The 22,850-nt window shown below is 37.0% G+C and overlaps 3 protein-coding genes across 7 annotated transcripts in view; 2 read left to right on the top strand and 1 right to left on the bottom strand.

Annotated features, from left to right (window-relative positions):
• Positions 1-7,374, top strand: part of scaper (S-phase cyclin A-associated protein in the ER) — a 53,258-nt gene extending 45,884 nt beyond the window's left edge. For all 4 annotated transcript variants that reach the window (XM_017033220.2, XM_025056052.1, XM_017033222.2 and 1 more), the window contains 3 exons: positions 4,906-5,097; positions 6,171-6,216; positions 6,588-7,374. In XM_017033220.2, the coding sequence (XP_016888709.1) occupies positions 4,906-5,097; positions 6,171-6,216; positions 6,588-6,682 (333 nt within the window). In that variant the 3' untranslated portion in view covers positions 6,683-7,374. The remainder of the gene's footprint in view (positions 1-4,905; positions 5,098-6,170; positions 6,217-6,587) is intronic.
• Positions 7,375-9,870: 2,496 nt separating this feature from the next.
• Positions 9,871-15,246, bottom strand: isl2a (ISL LIM homeobox 2a). 2 transcript variants are annotated; one of them, XM_008312199.3, is made up of 6 exons: positions 14,832-15,246; positions 14,188-14,377; positions 13,083-13,342; positions 12,667-12,953; positions 11,721-11,888; positions 9,871-11,050 (listed from the first exon to the last, which is right to left on the bottom strand). In XM_008312199.3, exons 1-6 carry the CDS (start codon positions 14,887-14,889, stop codon positions 10,934-10,936), a joined length of 1,080 nt encoding a protein of 359 aa, XP_008310421.1. In that variant the 5' UTR covers positions 14,890-15,246; the 3' UTR covers positions 9,871-10,933. The 2 variants fall into 2 exon arrangements, with proteins under 2 accessions (XP_008310421.1, XP_024912015.1); XM_025056247.1 differs by having other exon boundaries at positions 12,667-13,342; positions 14,832-15,071.
• A 919-nt stretch (positions 15,247-16,165) lies between these two features.
• etfa (electron transfer flavoprotein subunit alpha) lies at positions 16,166-21,123 on the top strand. The gene is made up of 10 exons (XM_008312264.3): positions 16,166-16,318; positions 17,412-17,561; positions 18,306-18,387; positions 18,650-18,732; positions 18,902-19,001; positions 19,148-19,258; positions 19,412-19,513; positions 19,793-19,861; positions 19,936-20,018; positions 20,971-21,123. The coding sequence occupies exons 1-10, from the start codon at positions 16,280-16,282 to the stop codon at positions 21,043-21,045; spliced, it is 894 nt and encodes a 297-aa protein (XP_008310486.2). The 5' UTR covers positions 16,166-16,279; the 3' UTR covers positions 21,046-21,123.
• The last annotated feature ends 1,727 nt before the right edge of the window (positions 21,124-22,850 follow it).

Here is a 22,850-nt window from a genome sequence, read left to right as displayed (position 1 = left end):
TAAAACATTTGCTTCTTCATAATTTGATGTCATTCCTCCGCAACCTGAGCACTGCTGTGCAGGAAAGAATGTTTTCAAAAACTCCCCCCTCATCCAAATCAAATTCTTCCTTACCCATCTTTCATAAAATTATATTTAAGTGTAGATTGTCAGGAAACTAGATCCTACATAACCTCTACGCAGAGTTGATCTTTGCCAGTGGTCCACTTCTTGGAACGTGTCCATTTGGTTGTGCACAAAGATGGACGGCGTTAAGGCGAATATTCGGAGCAGCTTGAGCTTTTTCTCTAGTTAATATAAGCATTGGCAGAACAAAAAAGCAAGCCGACCCCGGCCCTGCGTGGCAGTGAGGCTGCTGATTCATGGGCAGCACAGCAGCTTTTATAGATCATATATATACATATATATATATATGTTTATATATATGTGTGTGTGTGTGTGTGTGTGTGTATGTATATACTGTAAATATATATATACGGTATATAGACACATTTATTTATATATGTAAATATATATAACTATAGTATATATGTACATAATATATACATGTATGTAAATATATACATACACGTTTGCATTTTTGTGTGTCTTCTGATAATTATGAAACAGAACCGTATGTAGTGATGTGTTCCCTCAGTTCTGGAGGAACAAAGTCACTGCAGCGTGGCATATGTAGACTTGTGTTCTGTGCTCATGCTGCTCGCTGAGCCATGCTGCCATACATTTCATTGTTTTACCTGCAGCCAATGATTAGTTTCATAGTTGAGAAATCGGGTAATTCCTTTTTTTCTTTTTTTTTTTTGTCGACTTGTTCGTGAAATGTTTACGTGTCGTACACATTGTGCACAACGTCTATAATGTGTACTGTCAAAACAAAGCAACCCGAATATATTCATAGTTTGGAAGCTCAGTCATACATAAAGCACGTTTTTAATCAAAAACAGTTGGCTACATTTGATTGAATATATACGTTTTTGCTTTGTTATTCATCGAATCAATGCAGCTCTTTCATTAAATCTTGTACTCTGTCATTGTTGGGGAGACAAAGCAGAACAGCAGAGCTTTTCTCCGTAACTGACATCAACATCCTGTAGAGAGGTGTGTTCCACTAATCTCCCCCTGTCTTCTGAAGACAGTGATTCATTTGTAATTTGTGCACAGTGATGATCTGGTAAATCTTCCAACTGACAAAGGTGTCATCGTAAAGTGATGACATATTAATCATCCTGACTTAAACATTTTCACAGTGGAAACTTTCTCTGTGTGTACGTGTAAAATGGCCACACACGATGTTGACCTCATCACACACTCGCCCAGAAACTGAGAATTTCTCTCTAAGCTTCTGGACGCCCTCTTCCTCATGGAGTCCAGCCAATCCATTGTTATGATCGATTTTCTTTTAGGACTGAACTTCAGAACCCAGTCCTCATCTTTGGGTGTTATTCCTCCTCTTCCTCTTCTGTACGGGGCGTTTCCTCAGCCCTGCAGGCCCAAGCCCCAGCTTTAGTTCTCTAATTCCTGTTAACATGATGTTGAAATGCTCCCATCAGCTGTCTGTTACACCGAGACAACCTAACGCTCTGTGCCTGCAGGGTAAGTGTGGCTGGTGCAGACCATGGGGAGCCAACGTTTGGGAATGCACACACTGAATCACCCAGCAGAGTAAAGAGAGTCACAGAAACACACAGAGAGACTCGCTGACTGGCAGGGGAGGAGCTGATTGTTAGCTTGGTGGATGATTTACACTTTGCTTTAAAGGGTGAACACAGGTCCACTGCACTCAAATGGAGGCTGAGGACACTCAGACCTTTCAGTGAGAAGTTAGCATTTGTCTGTGCGTTTGTCAGGTTGGTTTCAGAGCTGCAGTTATCTGCAGCAGGATCTGGGATGGAATGGCAGTGTCAGCTTACACAGATAAATGGAGAGTAATTAAGCTTTATTGTGTAAACAGCAGGTTTTATTGGGTTTTCAGACAGCTGTCAGTTTGTTTTTTTTAAAGTCAAGTTGGAGTGTCTATGTCAATGTCTGCTCTGCTGGATCCCACTTGTCTTGAAACAATTTACACGTGTCCACAGCATGTTTCAATGAACCGGGTTGTAAATGTTGTGAAGAGGCTTTAAAACTGTCGGCTGACTAACTTTGTTTGGGGGTGTCTGATGTGCTGCTGGTCTTATCAGTGGAGCAGCTCTGCTGGGATGGATCTGGGTTTTTTATTGTGGATGGATAGAGTGACGTGTGTGTCTAAGTCGTCAATGGAACACAGGACTTTTTTTAGTTTTTAGTTAGAATTTTTCGAACCTAAATTAGGATTTTTTTTTTAATTGCTTATCCAACCATTAAAATAAAATAAATAGAAGTCAAGTAAATAAATTTGAATATACAAGTTTTGTTATTTGATTCTGGTAAAATCTTCTTGTTGGGAAGAATAACATTGATATTGCAGATTTATCTACTGTATATGTATTGGTTACAGTGTAGAAATATGTTTATGTATATTTTATAAATATACATTTTGTGTTTATTTTAATGAACATGTAAAATTATGCATATCCATTTTAGATGGATAGAGGGCATGATTATGCGTCATCAATTTCTTTTAATCAAAGCAGCCATTTCTCTCTTTTTTTCATTCTTTTTCACAGGTCATAAAGCAGTAGCTTCTACCTCAGGCCCTTATCCAAGATGATTTAATTTGTCTGGAAATTGCTTAACACAACAGAAAATTGTTGTTTTGTACAAAAAAAATAAAGCTTTTGTTAATTTAAGATTGATGACATTATACTAACACCTTTTTAGGCTTTTTCTTGGCAACTTTTTCAGCCAAACGAATGCAGGATGTTAACAGTCTGTCCTTTTTTCCATGACTCAAAGGTGTCTTTTTTTTTTTTTTTTAACTCGCCTCTAACTTCAGTTCCTACACAGCGTTTTTCCCAGGACTTTGTTTGTGTTTCAGGACATTAACTTTACACACTCTTTGTTGTAATTGAGGACAGTGTGGAGGTTATGTAATGGGAAGCATCATAAAACTCAGCACTGTTTAAAAAAGCCAGATCTCTGAAGTTAAGAAAGAGCAGAGCAGCTCAGACACTTGAGTTTTTACAGGGGCTTGCCTCTTACCGGGGCCAGATGTATGTGTTCAGATGCTTGTTGTTAGTGTTGTAATGTCAGCCTTTGAGCTGCAGATACCTCTGACGGTGTGGTTGAGGTTACTCTGTTTTGATCCATTTCGCCCTCTGTCTTTTTGTTCTCACCTGATGAAGGTGTGGAAAGTTAGCTCTGCTCTTGTTTTCTCTGTTACCTCCAGGCTCCTGCTGCCACCAGGTTCTGTTTTATGTTATCCAGCGTCAGGCACTTGAGAACAGTCACTTGGTCCGGGTAGCTGAAGATGAATCTGAGCGCAGTGAGGATTATGAGACGGCCAGCTGATTTGTGGGTTGGATTTTCTCATAGCCCGAGTTCAGGTGTTAAATTATGACACCTGAGCCGTGAAATGCCCTGCATTAAAACAGAAGAATAATTCTAAAGCATTTGCAGAATCATGATTTTTGGCTCCCAAATGAATTAGCCTGCATTAATTTTGAAATTTACGACCACTTCCACTCCTTTATTTTTGCCAGGTCCTTTTTCTGGGCTGTGTTGCAACAGACAAGATGAATATGATATTGCAGGATTTAGAGGGAAGAAACATAAAAAAATAGAGCAAAATACATACACTGAAAATAAACAGCTCTCCTTTTGAAAACAACCAGAGCTAGCGTATTTTCCTCCCTTTCCTTTTCTGGATGAATCTGTCCAGTGAGACGTACATTCCTTTGTATAAACCACTTATTGAGCCACTGAACTAGAGATTTTGTTCTTCCTCTGTTGCGCACACACTGCACGGTTTTAATCTTTGCACCGACATTTCTTTAATCAATTACTGTGATCTCAAAAGCATCCACCAATCCAGTAGTTCAACCTTCTTGAATACGAGTTTTTTTCCAATTTTGAAGGTGAAATTCTCATTTTATTATAATAATAAATATCTTTTAATAATACTTCATTGCGTGTCTGATGTGCTCATCTGGACTCCTTAAACAAATGATGCTGATTTGTGCGCCTTTGAACGCCGCTGTAGACGTCCAGCTCTGAGAGGCTTCACCTTGAACTGATAAAAGTGAAGAATTATCGCTTTGTTTATCCGGCTGCTGAAACTTGGAGTGCAATATCAAAGGGAGAAGCCAACGGGAAGGTATTGGAAAGCATGTTCTTAAAATCTTGTAAATCTTGCAGATTTACGATCGCCATGACTTGGGGACCTCACCTTGCCCTTCTGGTTTCTATTGGTGTTGAGATCCTAGTCTCATAGTCTGGTCCTCCCAAGAAGTTTTTTTTTAACTCCTTCCTACTGTTTAGGGTTTGAAAGGCCAAAAGAGAAATGACTCCTGCTTTTTTTTTTATGTCCATTTTTTAATTAAACAAATGTTAGGACTGATTTTTAAAAAGGTGCTGTTATTGACGAGCTTCAGCAGAGTGTGCATGTCTTCTGAATCTCAGCTACTCTCTCATTTGGCTCCTGTGACTCTTGAATTTTGCTCAAAGTGTTCAAGAAACACTTGAAAGTGAAGTTTTATTCGCCCGTAATGACATCAGTTCACATGTCTCATTTGCCTTCTCGTGTTTCAGCCGCTCTGCCATCGCTGTTGGTACAAAGGAGGAACGAAACATCCCATCGTTGTGTTTTATAGCCTGTAATTGTGCAGTGGGAGGCTGTGCCCCCCCAGGTCTCCCTCTAATGGCTTTTTGTGTGTTGTTTTAGTGGCAGATTTACATGTGGGGGGGGGGCTGAGGATGGTAATTTACAACCAGCACTGCCACTGCGCCCGGCTTCGGTCACTGACTGGTCCTGCTCCTTGTGTGTTCCAGGTGATAGTGCAGTCTGGCCGCCAGCCCAGCGTGCTGCAGAAACTGTGTCAGCTGCCCTTCCCTTACTTCAGCCAGCAGCACCTGGTCCAAGTGCTGTTCCCCTCCCTCATCTCAGGCTGCTACAACAACTCCCAGAACAAGATCATCCTGCAGCAGGAGATGAGCTGCACACTGCTGGCTACATTCATCCAGGTAAACACAGGGCCGTGGTCAGGCTCAGTAGATTTACTAAAACAGTCACACCAGCTCTGTGCAGAAAAGAGCTTTAGGGTTGCAAATAAATTTTTGTTTTTCTACTAATGTAAGATCAAAATATAAATATTTGAACATAAAGAAAAACATTTCTCTCAGTCAAGTCAGACCAAACTCCAACTCTTCAGCCAGTAAAAACTGCCTATTTAGAGAATGAGGTCATATTACCCCAGAAAGTTCCCACAGAGAAACATGCTTGTAGAGGGGTAATTCTTTGGTGACGCTTTAGTTTATTTTAAAGTGTGACTTGTTGTGTGAGTTTGGAGAAACGGTGGAGAAAAAATCAATCAATAAGGATTTTTAATAAAAAAAACATCACGCAATACCGTCTCCAATATGACGGTAAGTAAAAAGTTTAATGTAATGAGCCTTGAACTGTGTTTGGTTCAGATTTAGAAAATCAGAGCAGAAATCCCACTTTTAAAGCAAACTTGAACAGAAATCTGTTCACATCAGTGAAGCTTTGCAACAGCTTTTGATTTGGTTTTCCTTGGATTTCTTTGGTCTCTAAAACTAAAAAACATTTGATAGGAACTTTATTCCTAAGACAAGACAAAGAAACAGTTCGGTCATTTCTGCCTGAGCCCACCCTCCACGGTCAGTGTGTAACACAAACCATTTCCCTCACAGTGGATTTACCTGCCACTGGTTCACCTCCCTGTAAACAGCTTGTCTCCTTCATCTTCCTCTAACAGACCCGTCCTCTCCCCCTCACTGTTTGGACACAGATTAACTCCCATTCAAGGAGAGACAAGCTATTGTCACGACTTTCAAACAAAGCAGTAATGCATGGCGTCCTGTCCTGCCAGCCTCATTGTTAGTTGACCTCATTGTTAGTAGTTAACCTTGGTAGCATTCCTGAGAGGGGGGCGGGGACTGACCCTGCAGGGGCAATAATATGTTGATCAAATTTTTTTTTAGCATTCTAATTGATCTTTATAAGACAAATTAATACTTGTGATCATTTGAAATTATCAAGACCTGTTGAACTTGACTGTTTTATTATTTTCTAGGACTGTGCAACAAATGAGAAAACCTTGAAGCAGACAAAGCAAATGGGTATGTTGTTCTGATAAGAATCACTTGATGTGACTCTAAAATAATATTGTGTTAAATATGATTTAATTTATTATTTAAATTCATATTCAAGAATTTTCCACACAAGAATTTTCACTGTCGTTGTCTCAAGAATATCCATGTACACCTGAAAGAAATGATTTTACTGTATTAAAGAAAATATGTCTATATATGTTTTGAATTTTATGTATATATGTATATGATTAATTCAGTGACAATTTTGCTAGTGAAAACACTTTATTATGTAGTTATTCATATATATTTATATATATATATATATATATTTTACTATATATATAAAATCAACTAAACTAAAATGTTAACTTTATTTCACATTTTTGTCTTTTTTAAAGTTTCAGCGCCACAGTACTACAGCGACATGTCCTACCGTTTTCCCCGGGATCAGTGGGACTCAGCGCTGCAGTTTTTCCTAAAGGAACAGGAGTAAAAACCAAGTGAAATGGTTTTTTTTTTTCTCACTTCACTGGCAGTATCCAAGCACAGCATAAACACTTCAAATGGGGGAAGAAGGTGGTGCACCAGTGTTACTTTTCTGAATGAAATGAAAGACTGCTCCTGAGAACACAAGCTGTTCTGGTCGGGTGAAAGACTGTGAAGTTTTTTGTTTGTTTTTTTTCTACGTCAATGCATCTGTTTAGACTCCTCTGAATTCACTTTGTTATAGGATTAATGGAATTTGCACATAACTGTCTTATTTGTTCAGTGCGGTCGGAGCACACGCACAAAACGGTCCGTGGACTGTCCTGACATGCCGAGTGTTTCCTCTGTAGGCAGAAACTGACACCTTCTTCAGCTGTGACACCGTAGTTCCTGCAACTTCTTGCCAACCATTTATACTCCGTAACGGTTTGTGTTGAATCACTGCGTTTATTCCAGTTTTGATTGTTAATAATGACAGGATGTTGTGTGCAGTACGGATAAAAGAAACAAGATGACCTGCTCTGGTTTCACATGTCTTCAGTTATGTTCTCTTTTTTTTTATTCTCTGTTTAAAGAGGCACTTCAAATTATTATAATTTATTGAGTTATTTACTATGTAAAATTATATAAATCTCGTATGATGTATTGTTCTTTAGTTTGTTTGTTCTATTGTTGAAGTAAAAGCAGGCATCGATGCTTTGATTTTCGCTTTTTTCGTGTCCACAGCCGATCGACTCGGGTACGGGGTCAGTTTAGTGCAGCTCTCCTGAGACGAGGACAAATGGAGAACGTGTGCTTCACCTGTGCCGTGATGTCAACTGTTCCATCTACATGGACACAACAAATTTATTCAATTTGTACTGTTTTATAAAATATGAGGACGAGATGATGTCAGGTGAAAAGTTTGAGTCAGTCTGAGTCAGACTAGTTACAGCTAACACTCAGAACGTCAAAGAATTATTGATTGTACATAGTGATATTTATGTTTTCTGTAAATATATATGTACGTATATATATATATACATATATATGTATATATATATATACGTACATAATATATATATATACATATATATATGTATATATATATATGGGCATATATAGCTCAGTAGGCAGAGGCTAAAGTTACAGACTGAATAGTTAGACTGGACAGCGTTAGCTAATGCTGCTACAACCCAGTCCTGTGGCCCACTGTTTGAGTTACAACCCACCTTTAAGGACCCTAGTAAGATTTGAACTCTTAGTGCAAAGACTTTAAAACAAGCAAAGTGAAGATATAGCTCTCCTTGCTCTGTAGCTAAAACTTAAAATCACATTTTAACTTAGACCTCATATAATTTCACTGCATCTGCCAGTGAAATAACTGGAAATAGAATATCTCAAGTCTGAATTACTCTACACATCTCCACACATCTTCTATTTCAGCCGCACTGTTCTGCTGTTTTTGTGTGCTTTCAAGTGTGCTTTAATTTCTAGAAACTTTTTTCTTTTTACCCAAAGCCTAAGTATGTTGTGTACCCATTAAAGAATTGGTTAAAATCATACTTTTTTTTATTTTGATTTTAAACCAAGCATAGACAGGATGTTTATCAAGTCATCTTTGTGGTTTCAGGTCATTAGCTTTGTGTGCATATGTGCATATATTTCATTTTAGTAATGTGCCTGGTGTTTCTTTCTATTCAAACATTAGTTATATATCAGAAATCAAAAACCATGATCTTCGGACTTCACTAAAATGTCCATTAGCCCGTTTGCTTGTTCGTTGTTTTATCAAGAGTAACACATTACAAAGAGTGGATCGTGAACGTGAGGCATTGATTAATCTAATAGAAGCGGCTGCATCAGTGCTCTATCTCTTCTCCACGCTCTACAAACTCAGCATGTCCTTAAAGGACTTAACAGGATCTTGATTCAGCAAGACTCCATTTTCTTCACTGATAAAAAAAACTGATCCTCCCCAACAAATTGTTGAGGTGTAGAGTATCACTCTAGGTCTGACCTCCGCGCTCCCTTGTCCAGGGGCTATTTGCCGTTCCAGGATTTCTTATTGGAATGAAAATAAACGAGGACACGCCAAGATGCGTGTCCTGGGAGCTGCAGAGCGGCTGCTGGTTTTGTTGTGGGTCCACTCGGTGTATCCTTTGCAGGTGATGCCAGATGCAGATAAGGGGCCGACGCTGCCTCTGCTCTGTCTAGACTTGTAACCGTGGGCCTCAGGTTGGTAGAGCTCTGAGACATTTGTTTAGGTAAGACCGGTGTTATCGCTTTCTCACTTTAACGTTAACGAAAACAGCTTGGATTTAAAAAAAAAATTCTGAACATGTGAGGCCAACCAACCGCCGTGGAGATATTGATAAGGATTCACAGGTTATGGCAGCGATGACCAGGTGATGTAAAGACCTGAACTGGCCTATTGTTCCTCATCCACCGACACTTGACTCACGGGTTAAATGGTTACTAATATCTTATCAACCATCAGTCACTGTGGCATTTGTTGCTCAAAATGTGGTCTTGGAGCCTAAGGTAGAACTTAGAACTTTTTTAATAATGTATAGTAGTTTTTTAATGTTTACCTTTAGGCTACAAATTTAGCCTCTGTCCCTTTTGCGTCCAAAATTATATGAATATTTTGTTGTTTCATTCATTAGTTTCAGTTTCTGGCTTTATCTCCCACCTATATTAATTTAAAGCTATTATTTTTAGCTACTCTGAAAAAATTTAAAATATATTTTAACATTTGATCTTATCATTTATCTTACTATGATGTTTTTTTTACTGACTTTTAGTTGTCTTATTATTGACTTTTGTATACATTTAATTATTTTTAGGTTTTCGTGTAGAAAAAACTAAACTAAATCATTCTGTACCCTTATTTTTTTTTTTTTTTGGTTTAATCTTTTATGCAAACTTGAAGCTTTTTTGCCAACAATAAGGTAGTTGTAGGTTAGCTCTCAAATATATTCCAGCAAATTTTATATTTACATTTGTTTTTGTTGAACATCATTTTTAACTTCAGCTAACTTTAGACAATTAGGATTGTTGTTTAATCAGACATTGTGGTGCCTTTGTCACTATTTTTGCTACTCTTTGTACAATTCTGTCCTCAATAGTTGACCAATATATTTTAACATTACTTTTTCGATATGATTTTTTGGTATCTTGATTTTTTTTTATTTAACTTAATCTCTTCACAAATTAATATATGTATATATATGTACATACACATGGCTAATTTTGTGAGCTTTTCATTGTCTTCTTTAGCTTTTAAATGGCTCAGTTTTGGTAACAGCTCTTTAAAGAAAGACATTAAATTGTCTTTTAATCATGTTTGACCACGCTAGGGCAATTTTTGACACATTTGGCAACACTTTCACTGTTTCAGCATTAACTTGAAGTTGTCCTGACACTTTTAGGAAAATTAAAAAAAAGTCTTAGTCTAATTATCTACATGCCCACAACTGTGTGACTGTGGTTTTAACACATTACATGTTATATTAAAACACCCAATATCAGGTTGTTTTAATTTGTCTTTATTATTTTATTTGTATTCAATTACCCCTTAATAAAAGTTTGATTTGTTTTGTAAACAGGAGAAAAAAAATTCCAGCTTTAACTTCCACTTAAAACAGTGGCAGACATTTCTGAGCAGCAGGTTTCCATTCACTTTAACACTGGTTTATTTGGCCGACTCTTAGAAATGTAAAGTCTTCTGAAAGTGAACGGAACAAGTGGGATTTTACATGCAAATAACAACTATATATTTACTGACCAGATCCACTACGTCCGTCTTCATAATAAATAATATTAATAACTTATTTTCTGGAGAAAAACAGCAATTATCTCATTTTCTGTTTCCCTAAATTTACAGGAGTCAACATGGAAACTTAAAAAAAAGAGTCATGCATATGTACACAGTCTGTAGTTTTCCTGATAAACATACTGTAAGTACGAGGTCCAGAACTGACAGGAATCCACACTTTATGTCCACTTCAGCCTCTGGCATCATGTTAAAGGACAGCAGCTGTGGTCTGCCGAGGTATCGTTGAGCCAGAAAAGTGAACTGCTCCAGTCCTGACCTGGAAATATCCACATATATAATCCATCCGTCATCATTCTTTGTCTCGGTTTTATTTTGTCCCCCGCGGGGTTGTCAGGTCACTGAGGTCCTCGGCCGCGGACACATGTCTTTGCGCTCTCATGGAAAAAAGGAGTGATGATCCAGTGGCGTGTTCCGGCTCTGACCTCTTGACCCCCGACCTCACGTGTCCACCGGGCTCGGTACCATACTGTTCGGTGTGTCCGGTAGCTGAGACGATAGAGAGGTCACATCGCTGCCGGAGGAGTTGCCCAGAGAGCCGGACTCAGAGAAGGACACCTGACAGAGACGAGAATCAAAACCAGGAGTCAGGATGTGAATTTCCTGTTGGTCCAGAAACACTTTCACACATCTCTCCAGACCCGGTCTTTAAATCCGGAGGGAAAAGAATAAACACAAAGTATAACCTAAACCTGTTCAGAACAGCGGTAATAAATATAGTAAATAAGAACCGAGTCAGATGTTACACACGTACTTCAGTCTGGTTCTTGTAAATTGATTTTTTTTTATTTTTGCCTCTCGTGACTCGCAGTCAAAATCGATCTATTTATTTTCATTCTTTTTTGATGCAATTTGAAGCAGATTAAGTAAAAACGTTTGTTATTTAATTGTTCAAATTCCGTTATTACAGTGTGTATTTTTAAATATGAACTATAATGGATGGATTTACATAGAAAAGCGTGTGTGGTTTAACTGAAAAACGGTTGTTTACGTATTCAAATAAAGTTGGTTGAGGTTTCGTTGTCGCTGAACTCTAGATTGATTTTTTAATCATCTTTACATTATTTGTTAAACAAAATTATCGTTTTTCTTTGGCCCAATTAAATATGACTATTTCAACAGTTGTTAAGCTCTCTCTCTCTCTCTCCCTCTCTCTCTCGCTGTCTGTCTCTCCCTCTCTCCCTCTCTGTTTTACTGTTTTTATCTCTTTTGTTTATCGTTTATTTACCAGTTGTTGGAAGGCCGGCTGCTCCAGGTCGCTCTGCAGGGCGAAGTCACTGAGGGTCTTCCACGGGGGTTGGTAGGCCTGCACCTCCACTGAATTGCCCTGCACCGTGTTGTCGTGGCGGATCGGACTGCCCGCCACCAGAGGAGTGCCTGTCATGCCCTGTAGATTCTACACCAGGGTAAAAAGATAAAAACATATATTAAATATCGAGATCTGAAGACGTGGAATCAATTCATTCTCGTTGATTTCTGCTGAAATATAACGCAGAAACACGTGACACTTTCAGAGACAATTGCATTAAAATCACTGGAGGTTTATTCAGCATTAACAGTGTCGTCGATGCTGTACTCTCTATATTGTATAAAATATTTAAATCAATCTTTCTTTGGTTATTTAAAAATAGGAATATCTTACAGTCTATTAAATATTAAAATATAAATATAAAATATAGTAAATATTTAAACAAAATCATTTTATTTCTTATTGATTCTGACGCAACAAATAATAAATAATAAATAATTAAATGTATTTAATTTGTCTGCCCATAAATGTAAAAGAAAACGGGGAGTAATACAACAACAAGAATGATAAAACAACGACAATAATAATTATATTAAAGTAAAATTAATAATAATAAGCGGTTGGTTATTTGTTTTTCTTTCTTTAGATGTCTATATTTATATTCCTTTTGTCTATATTATCGTTAAAAACGTATTTTGGGAAACAAAATAAAAATGACTACATATGTATAAAACGTTCAGTATCGTTTATTACTAGAGTAAAGGAAGTGACGCAGAGAAACTGAGAACTGAGAAGTTAGATACAAACTATTCCGCTCAGTTTTTAAATAAATCAATTTGACTTCATACGCCATGACAGAACAAATTATAAATAATAACAACAACAACAACAATAATAATAATAGCAACAGAGCTAGTGCACTTACTGTTTTGTCGCTATGCTGCTGCTGCTGGAGCTGCTTCATCAGTATGGACTTCTTCTTGTCCTTGCAGCGCTTGTTCTGGAACCAGACCCGGATCACCCTGGGGCTCAGGCCGGTCATCTCCACCAGCTGCTCCTTCATCAGAGCGTCCGGCCTCGGGTTGGCGTTGTAGCAGGTCCGCAGGGTGTGGAGCTGCTTTTCATTCAGCACCGTCCGGACCCTGGTCGGCTTCTCTGACTGTTTGTGGACGTGGTTCCGGTGATGAGGAGGGTGACGAACCGAAACCGGGTCTGAGGTGAAGACACAGTTAAAGTTTAGTGTGGTCTGTGATTTGATGTGAAAAGCTTGAAAATACCAGGCCTTAAACAGGATAATAATAATAATAATAACAATAATAATAATAATAATAATAATAACACCTGATATGTGCAATGTTCTGCTGTGAATGTTCTCCGGGCTCAGCGGGCTCCCTGCAGAGCCCCGCTCCGCCAGCAGACTGTGGTCCGCCCGACACAGCAGCTCCTCTTCCCGCAGGGAGAACTCGTCTCCCGGCAGGAGGTGTCGGCTGCACACCGAGCAGCGGAAACACTCCATGTGGTACACGTTGTCCCTGGCTCTCATGACCAGATCGCTGCTGCAGAAGCCCATATTGCACTTTGCGCATTTGATGCCAAATAACCTGTAAAAGGAGCGCAAAGGGAGACACGTTGGTCCTGAACCTTATTGGCCGTGTTATAGTTTCCCTGCTGCTGAATTAGTAACGCTCGTCTGCGCCGCCTCTTGTTTTGTTTTGTTCCTCCAAGGCTCCTGAACTTATTCAAAAAGGAAGACTTCGCCATTTTATTTAGACATGATATTATAAACTGCACGTGTTTGCGCCTTTATTCTTAAGTCAAACAAGATAAGGGCCGGTGTTGTTTCTTACAGGGAATCTGACAAGGCCCCAAAACTGGGATGTTATCAAAAAGATGAAATATTTTCCAGAATTGTACTCCCTTACTTATTTTACTTTATAGAAAAAAGTCTATTTTACTATATAACTGTGGAAAAAACATGTATCAGACAATATTAGAGATTCAAATCGAATCATGCGGAATAAATAATTTACATTTTATTTTAATACTAAAATATTAAAAATAATAAACCAATTGACAATTTAACGTCACATTTGTTCTGAACGTATTTTTGTAATTGTGTTTTTTGGATATTGACTAAACATTTCTATATTTTTGTTTCATCCGAAAAAAAACCCACAATAAATTAAACTATTTTAAAAATACAGAAATAACAATGGCTCGTGGTGGCATAAGTCTTTTGCACAGCACTATATCTAAGAGATGTGCACAAAGTAAACCCAATATCGTATGAATGAATTTAAATAGACATTTGTCATCTTTACAAAACGACCCACATTAATTCCAGGGTAACTTTTTTGCATATGAACACAGTAAAACATATGAAATTTGTGAAATGCAGGACATTTTTTTTAAGTTTTATTTATTAATTTATTGGTTGCATTCCCACCTCGCATAATCTCTTTTACAGTAAGTCTTTCCGTCCCGGACGAAGCAAGTACACGTCTCGTCCAGATACTGGTTGCACTCTGCGCACTTCAGGCAGGCTGCGTGCCACTCCAGGTCCGGGGAGACTCTCAGGATGTACTGGTCGTGTATCTGACTTCCACAGCCCACACACATTGCGATTCCCGACTTCTCTGTGTGAAATGTGGAGGACCATGCATCAATGCAACACCCCCTCAGTTTGTTTGTGTGCGCTTTTTAATCCCCATGACATCCCCGTTAAACCCCCTTTTCAGCCTCCCTTTCACCTTGAGGAGGCGAAGTTGTTGCGCACAGCAAACATACAGTGTCATTCCAAGAAAATGACGAAATCCAAAAATAATCTTGAATGGCGAACATTTAAATATGCAAAAGGTAGACTGTAATGTAATTGTAGTGATATTGCTTAGATTTTTGGTTTCTTTGTTACACAAAGAACGAGGTTGCTGAGTGTGTGCATATTGTTATTTTATATTGTAAACCGCGATGTTTATTAATTAGTCATGAAAATGAACAAAACTGCGGATACTGGAAAGTAACATTAGACTTTCTGGTATATAATAACAATAATAACAAAACAAACTATATCCAGAGAGAAACAGATCTTACTTTTGGAATGATCCCCCATATCATCCAAGAAAGAAGTGTTGAGCAGGATGTCCACCATACAGGAGAAATGGCCCAGTGCAAGTCCGACAGATGGAGCAGAGACAGACAGAGACACACAGAGACACACAGAGAGAGCGTCCCGTCCCTGCAGGCTGCAGGATAAACTTGTATTCCTTCTCCACCGAGAGGTGGAGAGAAAACAAAGATCCTGGACCAGTGACGTCTGTAGACCTGGACCTCTCCGTGCGTCCAGAGTGGGAGAGGTGCCATGCAAATCTTCTCCTCTCCTGCAGGGACCCTAGTTTTTTTCTCTCTGTTATTTTGTAGACTGGCTGTGAGGGGAGCTGTGTACACGTGTGCACGCGTGTGTGCTTTGCGGTGTGTGTGTACGTCTATGTGTGTGTGCGTGCCTGGTGTTTTCTTTTTCCTGTCGTGCCCAACAGCACTGCACATCTCTTTTTACTCGGCAGTTTCCCTGCTTATGATAGGCTCCAGTTTTAAGTGTAATTCTATAAACGAAGGATTTATTGTTAAATAATCACTAACACTTACATTTTTGTAGACTCGATAGTAAGTAATTTTAATAATATAGAATTATTATTATTATTATTATTATTATTATTATTATTATTATTATTATTATTATTATTACTGGCTGGTTGTAAACCGAAAATAAGATAATAAATGTATTTCTCATACATCCATTCAACACTGTCCTCGCCATAGAGTGCCCTCTGCTGGATGATATTTAGTATAGATTTCTTGGAAATCGTTCCCCCACAAGCAGACGTTAATTTTTTTTAAATGGAATAACTGGAATTACTATTATCAGTAACGGTAGTTATATAATAATAATGATCATTATTATTATTATTATTATTATTATTATTAGTAGTAGTAGTAGTGATATTGATATTATGATAGTAGTAGTAGTACTTGCAAACAATTTCCATCATAAAATGAATTGCAATTTGTGATACAATGGCAACAAAATCATGTAATGACATTTTCAAGTTGCTCAAATCATTCCTTTTCCCAGTTTTCGGCCCTTTTCTATAAATATGTGAAACAATAAATATTTATGTCGTTAATCACTACAAATGTTTTTATAATAGCAAATATATTTTTCAATCTTTTATTTTGAATGTAGTATAAAAATTGTGCAGTAAAAATAATTTGAAAAAATGTCCGCAAAAAATTTGTATTCTATCAAATACATTGTATTTGGTTAGGCTTCAGTCCTAACAGGGGAAATATTTAAGATACGTTTCTACAAAAGGAAATAGAATATAAAGCAAATCTTTCCGGACTCAAAGAGGCGAAGACAGACATATCGCTTTTTAACGCTATATCTCGCGAGAAGTTGAATGACCGCAAACGTCATTGACCCTGTCTCTATGTTTTTGCACCCTCGCTGAGCTGCAGACTGCAAGGGAATCGCTACCAAAATGAACAGAGCCTTTAACAAAACGAACCTGAAACATTTAGTAAGTGCTTCACGTGTAACTCCAGGAGTTAAATGTAGAGGAGACATTATTTGTTGCAGTTAAGCAAGACTTAAATAGTGAAACGCATCAGTTACTCAATATGTTAGCAGCTGCTAGCAGGTTAGCTTGGTTTGGTCCATGTGGAAAATATATAATCGGATTTCATACTGTTTTGGGACTCTTCGTATTCGCAGTAGAGTATGATTTATTCTGAGTTCACTTCTTTTCAAATGTAACTATACAATCACGGGACAATATATTGAATAACCCAAGCTAGGTGTTGTTAGCATAGTATAGGCACAGAGTTATAAAAGATCAGCGTTGAGCGTCATATTACATAATCGTTAAAAACAAAACAAACAAGTTACTGCTAAAGGCATGTCCTGCATTTTAGAATATACCTTAATATTAGACAGTGAATGTTGTTTTTTAAAGTGACCTAGATTTTACTGAATGACCTGTCATTACTGCCTACATTCAGTCATATCCAGGTAAATCTGGTATTGTCCTGACTTGTACCAAGTCTGTAATGTGTTTCAAAGGTTTTGTTCCTACAAGCCTATTTTTCCCCTAAAACGTTTCACGTATGTACACCGACTGGTTAGTGTTAGGTGTACTAACTCTACTTAGGTTAACTATATAGTAACACGAATGTTATCACGAATAAATTTAGTTTCTCTCTACTATTTTTAAGTAACTGGTATCAAGGTCAGAAAAGTGGACTCTGGAAACTGGTACTCAAAATGATAAGTCTATTCATATGTTTGTACTGTACTGTAGGTCTTGGGAGTGTGTATTTCTGCTTCATGAGTGCTACAAATGCAAATAAAAATTGTATTGCTCTGATACATGTTTTGTACGTAGAGATGAATAAAATCTAATTTTTTACACAGCCATAAATGTCATTCATATTTTAAGCTTTGTACACAAATCAGTGATATGTATCACAAATCAAGTTATCATGAATAGAAACATAATATTTTAATGTGGCATGTCAAGATAAAATAAATTGCATTTTCAAATAAATAATTTGCAGTGTAAGTGTTTTACCAATCTGTTTGTGTTGTTTACCGTGTCATACTTTCTCTGACAGACGGGTCTCCTGCAAAGGTTTCAAAGCACCTTGGTAGTGGCAGAGCACAACAATGACAAGTTGACCCCAATTACTCTGAACACCATCACTGCTGCCAGTAAACTGGGTGGAGATGTGTCTTGTCTGGTTGCTGGGACAAACTGTTCAAAGGTAAACAAAAGTAGTAGTTTGTGTTATTATTGTGATAGTGCCCATTCATCCCTTGTTGTCTGCTTATTCGGGTCACGGGGGCAGCAGTCTGAGCAGGAACATCCAGACATCTCTCTCCTTACAGACTTTACAATACGCTTGCCAAGACATATGGCTGGGGTTCAGATAAAATGACTAAAAAGTTGACCTCCGGCCTAGGGTGTCTTGGTGCCACATGCAATGATAGACCCTGCTTGAACATGGTGTTTGTTATGGACAAACTGACTAGCACAGAAGTCCAATAACAAAACATCACTCCGGTTCAGATCAGAAAGGCCATTCCTCCCGATCACACCCCTCCAGGTGTCACTGTCGCTACCCACCTGAGCGTTGAAGTCCCCCAACAGGACGATGGAAGAAGTGCACTAACCAGTACCCCTCCCAGAGATTGAAGTTATGCTTTGGCCTGATCCATCACCTAGGACCTGTTTGCTTTGGAAGACCCTACCAGGGCGTTAAGCCCCTGAGAACATAGCTCCTAGGTTCATTTGGATACTCAAACCCCTCCACCACAATAAGGTTGCGGTTCAAGGAGGGGATTGTGATAATGTTGAAGGGTTATTTGGACTTCTGCAGTACTAACTGAAATACAATGTCAAAAGAGAGCTAAGAATTAAAAAGTAGGAAAATATATTTAAAAAATGAGGACCTATGGAAGCATCAGAAAATCTTGATCAACTATATTTATCTGCGTGTGTTGTCTAGGTTGTGGAGGAAATCAGCAAAATACAGGGTGTTAAGAAAGTTCTGGTGGCCCAGCATGATTCCTACAAAGGTGCTCTGCCAGGTCAGTAACCACAAAGAATCTAAATGTTTTTTGTGTGAAATTTGTGTATAGCCTAATTTTATCAAGATGCCTTGCTCAAAATACTTCCTGCTCCACAGGAATATGGTCTCTCCTCATATAGATGTCTCTTTGTAAACATAAACATCCATCAAAGTGATTTTTCTTATTGAGCAAGGATTAGCTACCATATACAACTTGATATTTACACAATGTGGAGAAAAAAAAATCAGACTTAACAAGTCTCGCCAACTTTTTCTTCCAGAGGAATTGACTCCACTAATCCTGGAAACACAAAAACAGTTCAATTTCACCCACATCTGTGCTGGTGCATCAGCTTTTGGAAAGGTAGGCATCAGACAACAGCAGCGATTGTGTCAATCACTTCAGTGCAGTGTTTGTAATGAGTAAAATACAAATTTTATTTCAAAACTTGCTATTAACTGTGAAAATTAAATCGGTATCAATAAATATAAGAATGCTCTAATACAGTGTAATCTATTCCTGTCATTTGCAGAACTTGCTCCCTAGAGTTGCAGCCAAGTTGGATGTAGCCCCTATTTCTGATATTATTGAGATCAAGTCCCCAGACACTTTTGTCCGTACCATCTATGCAGGTATGCTAATTATTATGGCCATCTTAATTTTCTTTTATAAATATAATGTTAGATGACATTTTTGCCTGTGCTAAGTTTGCACAATTGTTTTTTCTGTGGCTCTTTTTGAGGATTCTTATTTCTGTACATGTTTCATTTACTTTTAGGTAATGCTCTTAGCACTGTGAAATGTGATGAAGCAGTCAAAGTGTTCACTGTCAGAGGGACGTCCTTTGAGGCGGCTTCCCCAGGAGGAGGAAGTGCCACATCAGAGGAAGGTAGAGTGGCTTTATCATTTAAAGTCAAAATCTGATCCAAATTATACAAAACTGTTTGTAGCATAGATGATTAAATATTTATTCAGCCTCACTGCACCTCTAGTGAAATTCTTGGTTATGTCTCGCATCATTTTGTCTTCCTCTGTTCTGCAGTTGCTGCAACTTCACCTGTTGCTATCTCTGAGTGGCTGGAGCAGAACCTGACAAAGAGTGACCGTCCAGAGCTGACAAGTGCTAAAACTGTGATATCAGGAGGTAGGAGCCGGCAATTTGTCATGGAGGATTCTGCCCAAATATTTAACCATTTGTAACTATTTGTTTAAAAATTTGTAGTAGGAAAATTGACATTCAAGCATCCAAACTGCCCTTTTTACCAGATTTTGAAAACAACCTAAACCGGCTTAAATAGTAGATTCTATCAGAAGGAATCAAAAAGAGAACACTTCAGTTATTTATACTAATTCTAGTTATTACCATTATAGTGTGTTTGTTCACATGTTGAATTGTCCTTCATCTGTTTTGTTTTCCTCTCAGGAAGAGGCTTGAAAAGCGGAGATAACTTCAAACTGCTTTATGACCTCGCTGACAAACTGAATGCTGCAGGTAGTGTGTGATCAGCATGTTGTAACAAAATAAAATGTGTTTCATGCGCAATTAATAACGCATCCTTTTTTCAGTTGGTGCATCCCGAGCTGCAGTGGATGCTGGGTATGTTCCCAATGACATGCAGGTTGGACAGACTGGCAAAATTGTAGCACCGGTAAGCTATTTTTTTATTTATGGATTTCTCACACCTTAGAAAAATTAAAGGAGGGGCTTGGTTTTTTTCAGACATGTGCTGCTAGAACTGAGTCATCAGAGTTCAGAAACCTATTGTGTTTGACAAATGCCTGATAGCTGTTGTCATGCTCACATTTCTGTATCATCAGGATGTCGGCTCTTTCCTCTTAAAGAGGTTAAGTCCCCATTATGTGTTTTTTGCTGGCTTGGCCAAGCTGTGATTATCCACACATTAAGCCCAGTGAAATGCTCTTGATGGCACATTAGGATCTCTCAACGATTCAGCTGATCCATTAAAGCACAATGTATTGATGTCTGGTCAGGGCCTTTGACCAAGGTACACTCTCTAAATTGGATTTTCAAAAATGCTTTGACCAGCTTGTAAAATACTGCATATTATTTCGACTTTTTCTCTCACCACAGCAGTTTAGGGAACTCATTGAACCTGTGTCAAATTAGACAAACTTGTATTGGAGAAATTATATTAATATTTTTTATTTAATAAAAGACTTATAACTACAAATATCTAAAACAATTTGGTCTGACTATGGTTTGCTCTGTCTGCTTTCAAAAGCATAGTATTGACATTTTGTTAGAGCAGTTGTTCTGCAGCGCCCCTCTTTTGTAGGTAGGACTTTAGACAAACCACACCCTACATTCACAGCTGTCGCATTATTGTATTTGTTTGTAGCACAAATAAAATATTATTCAAAATTCAATTAATTTGACTTGCTGCACCAAGTTCACACTAAAACGTGGTGCAGTGTGATTATTAAAAATCACTAGAATATTCATATGGCTGTGCATTAACACATCACCTCACTACGCTTTCATACATCCCACACACCAACCATGGGATAGATTTGATCTGATGCATATCCTGTAACCTTTCATGTTAAGAAAATAACACTTACATTTCTTAATGTTCACAGGATTTGTACATCGCTGTTGGAATTTCTGGAGCTATTCAACATCTAGCTGGAATGAAAGACAGTAAGGTAATGTAACTGCAACCAAACATTTCCCAATTTTTGTTTTTGATAATTGTTTTTCTGCTTTCTTTCAGTCATCATACATTTTTTGACCATCTGACTAACATGTGCGAAATTAGGATTTTGCTAAAAATTAAAAAAAAAAATTAAAATTTCAAAATGCTCTAATTTGATGAGAAGCATGCAGAAAAGATTAAATGTTTACTCTTTTTAAAAACTTTCATTATAAATTTTCACCAACTGATCAGCATGACATGCGAAATTAAGATTTTGCCGAAAAATTCTCAACAATTTTTTTTCAAAATTTCAAAATGCTCTAATTTGATGAGAACCATGTAGAAAACCTAAAATTCAGAATTGTGCTTTTTCAAATATTTTCATGAAAAGTTTGTTGGTCAAAAGTTACCAACGTGAAATGTGAAATTACGATTTTCCAAAAAGATTTTTTTTTTCTAATATAAATTTCAAAATGCTTTAATTTGATGAGAAACATGCAGAAAAGATGGAATGTTCACATTTTTTAAATTTCATTATCAATTTTCACCATCTGACCAACATGAGATGTGAGAAAAAATCTTTTTATGATACACATGCAGAAAAAGATACCATTTTGAAAAATACTTTTACTAAAATATTCATCAAAATTTGACCAAAATTTCACGAAAAGTGACAGAGAAATTTTATAAAAGAATTCTCAAAAAAATATTCTGTAAATGCCTTTATTTAATAAGAAACATGCAGGAAAAGATACAATTTTGAAAAATAATTTTACAAAATCTTTCATCAGAATTCAATATTTTGACCAAAAATGACATGAAAAGTTTACAGTTTGACAGAAACCTTTATAAACATAAATTTCTAAAAATGTTCTCTAAATGCCCTAATTTAACGAGAAACATGCAGGAAAAGATACTATTTTGAAAAATTATTTTACAAAAATATTCATCCATTTTGTTTTTTTACCGAAAATGACAGAAACAGTTCACATTTTGACAAAAACTTTATAAAAATAAATAGCTAAATATGTTCTGTAAATGCTTTAATTTAATGAGAAACATGCAGAAAACGATACAATTTTAAAAAATAATTTGACAAAAAGTTTTATCAATTTTTGGGTTTTTTGACCAAAAATGACACGAAAAATTCACCTTTTGATACACAATTTTATAAAAATACATTTCTAAAAATGTTCTGTAAATGCCCTAATTTAATGAGAAACATGCAGGAAAAGATACAATTTTGAAAAATAATTTTACAAAATCTTTAATCAGAATTTATTATTTTGACCAAAAATGACATGAAAAGTTTACAGTTTGACAGAAACCTTTATAAAGATAAATTTCTAAAAATGTTCTCTAAATGCCCTAATGTAATGAGAAACATGCAGGAAAAGATACAGTACAATTTAACATTTTGACAGAAACCTTGCAGGAAAAGATACAATTTTGAAAAATAAACAAAATCTTTCATCAGAATTCATTATTTTTTGACCAAAAAAATGTCATGAAACGTTCACATTTTGACAGAAAGTTTTATAAGAAGAATTTTCAGAAAATGTTCTGTAACTACCCTAATTCCACGAGTAACATGCAGGAAAAGATACAATTTTGAAAAATAATTTTACAACATTTTTTATCAGAACCTTTTATTTGTTGGCCAAAAATGACATGAAACGTTCACAATTTAATAAAAAAAAATTAAATAAATGAATAATTTTTTTAAAAAAGTTCTCTAAATGCCCCAATTTAATGAGAAACATGCAGGTTTTCATCATAATTTTCTAAAATTCTCTCATTTTTTTATTTTTATGGATTTTTCAC

This window comes from Cynoglossus semilaevis, chromosome 6, assembly GCF_000523025.1.
Source record: "Cynoglossus semilaevis isolate Cse_v1.0 chromosome 6, Cse_v1.0, whole genome shotgun sequence".
Taxonomy (NCBI): Eukaryota; Metazoa; Chordata; class Actinopteri; order Pleuronectiformes; family Cynoglossidae; genus Cynoglossus; species Cynoglossus semilaevis.
This window is presented reverse-complemented; position numbering and strand designations above follow the sequence as displayed.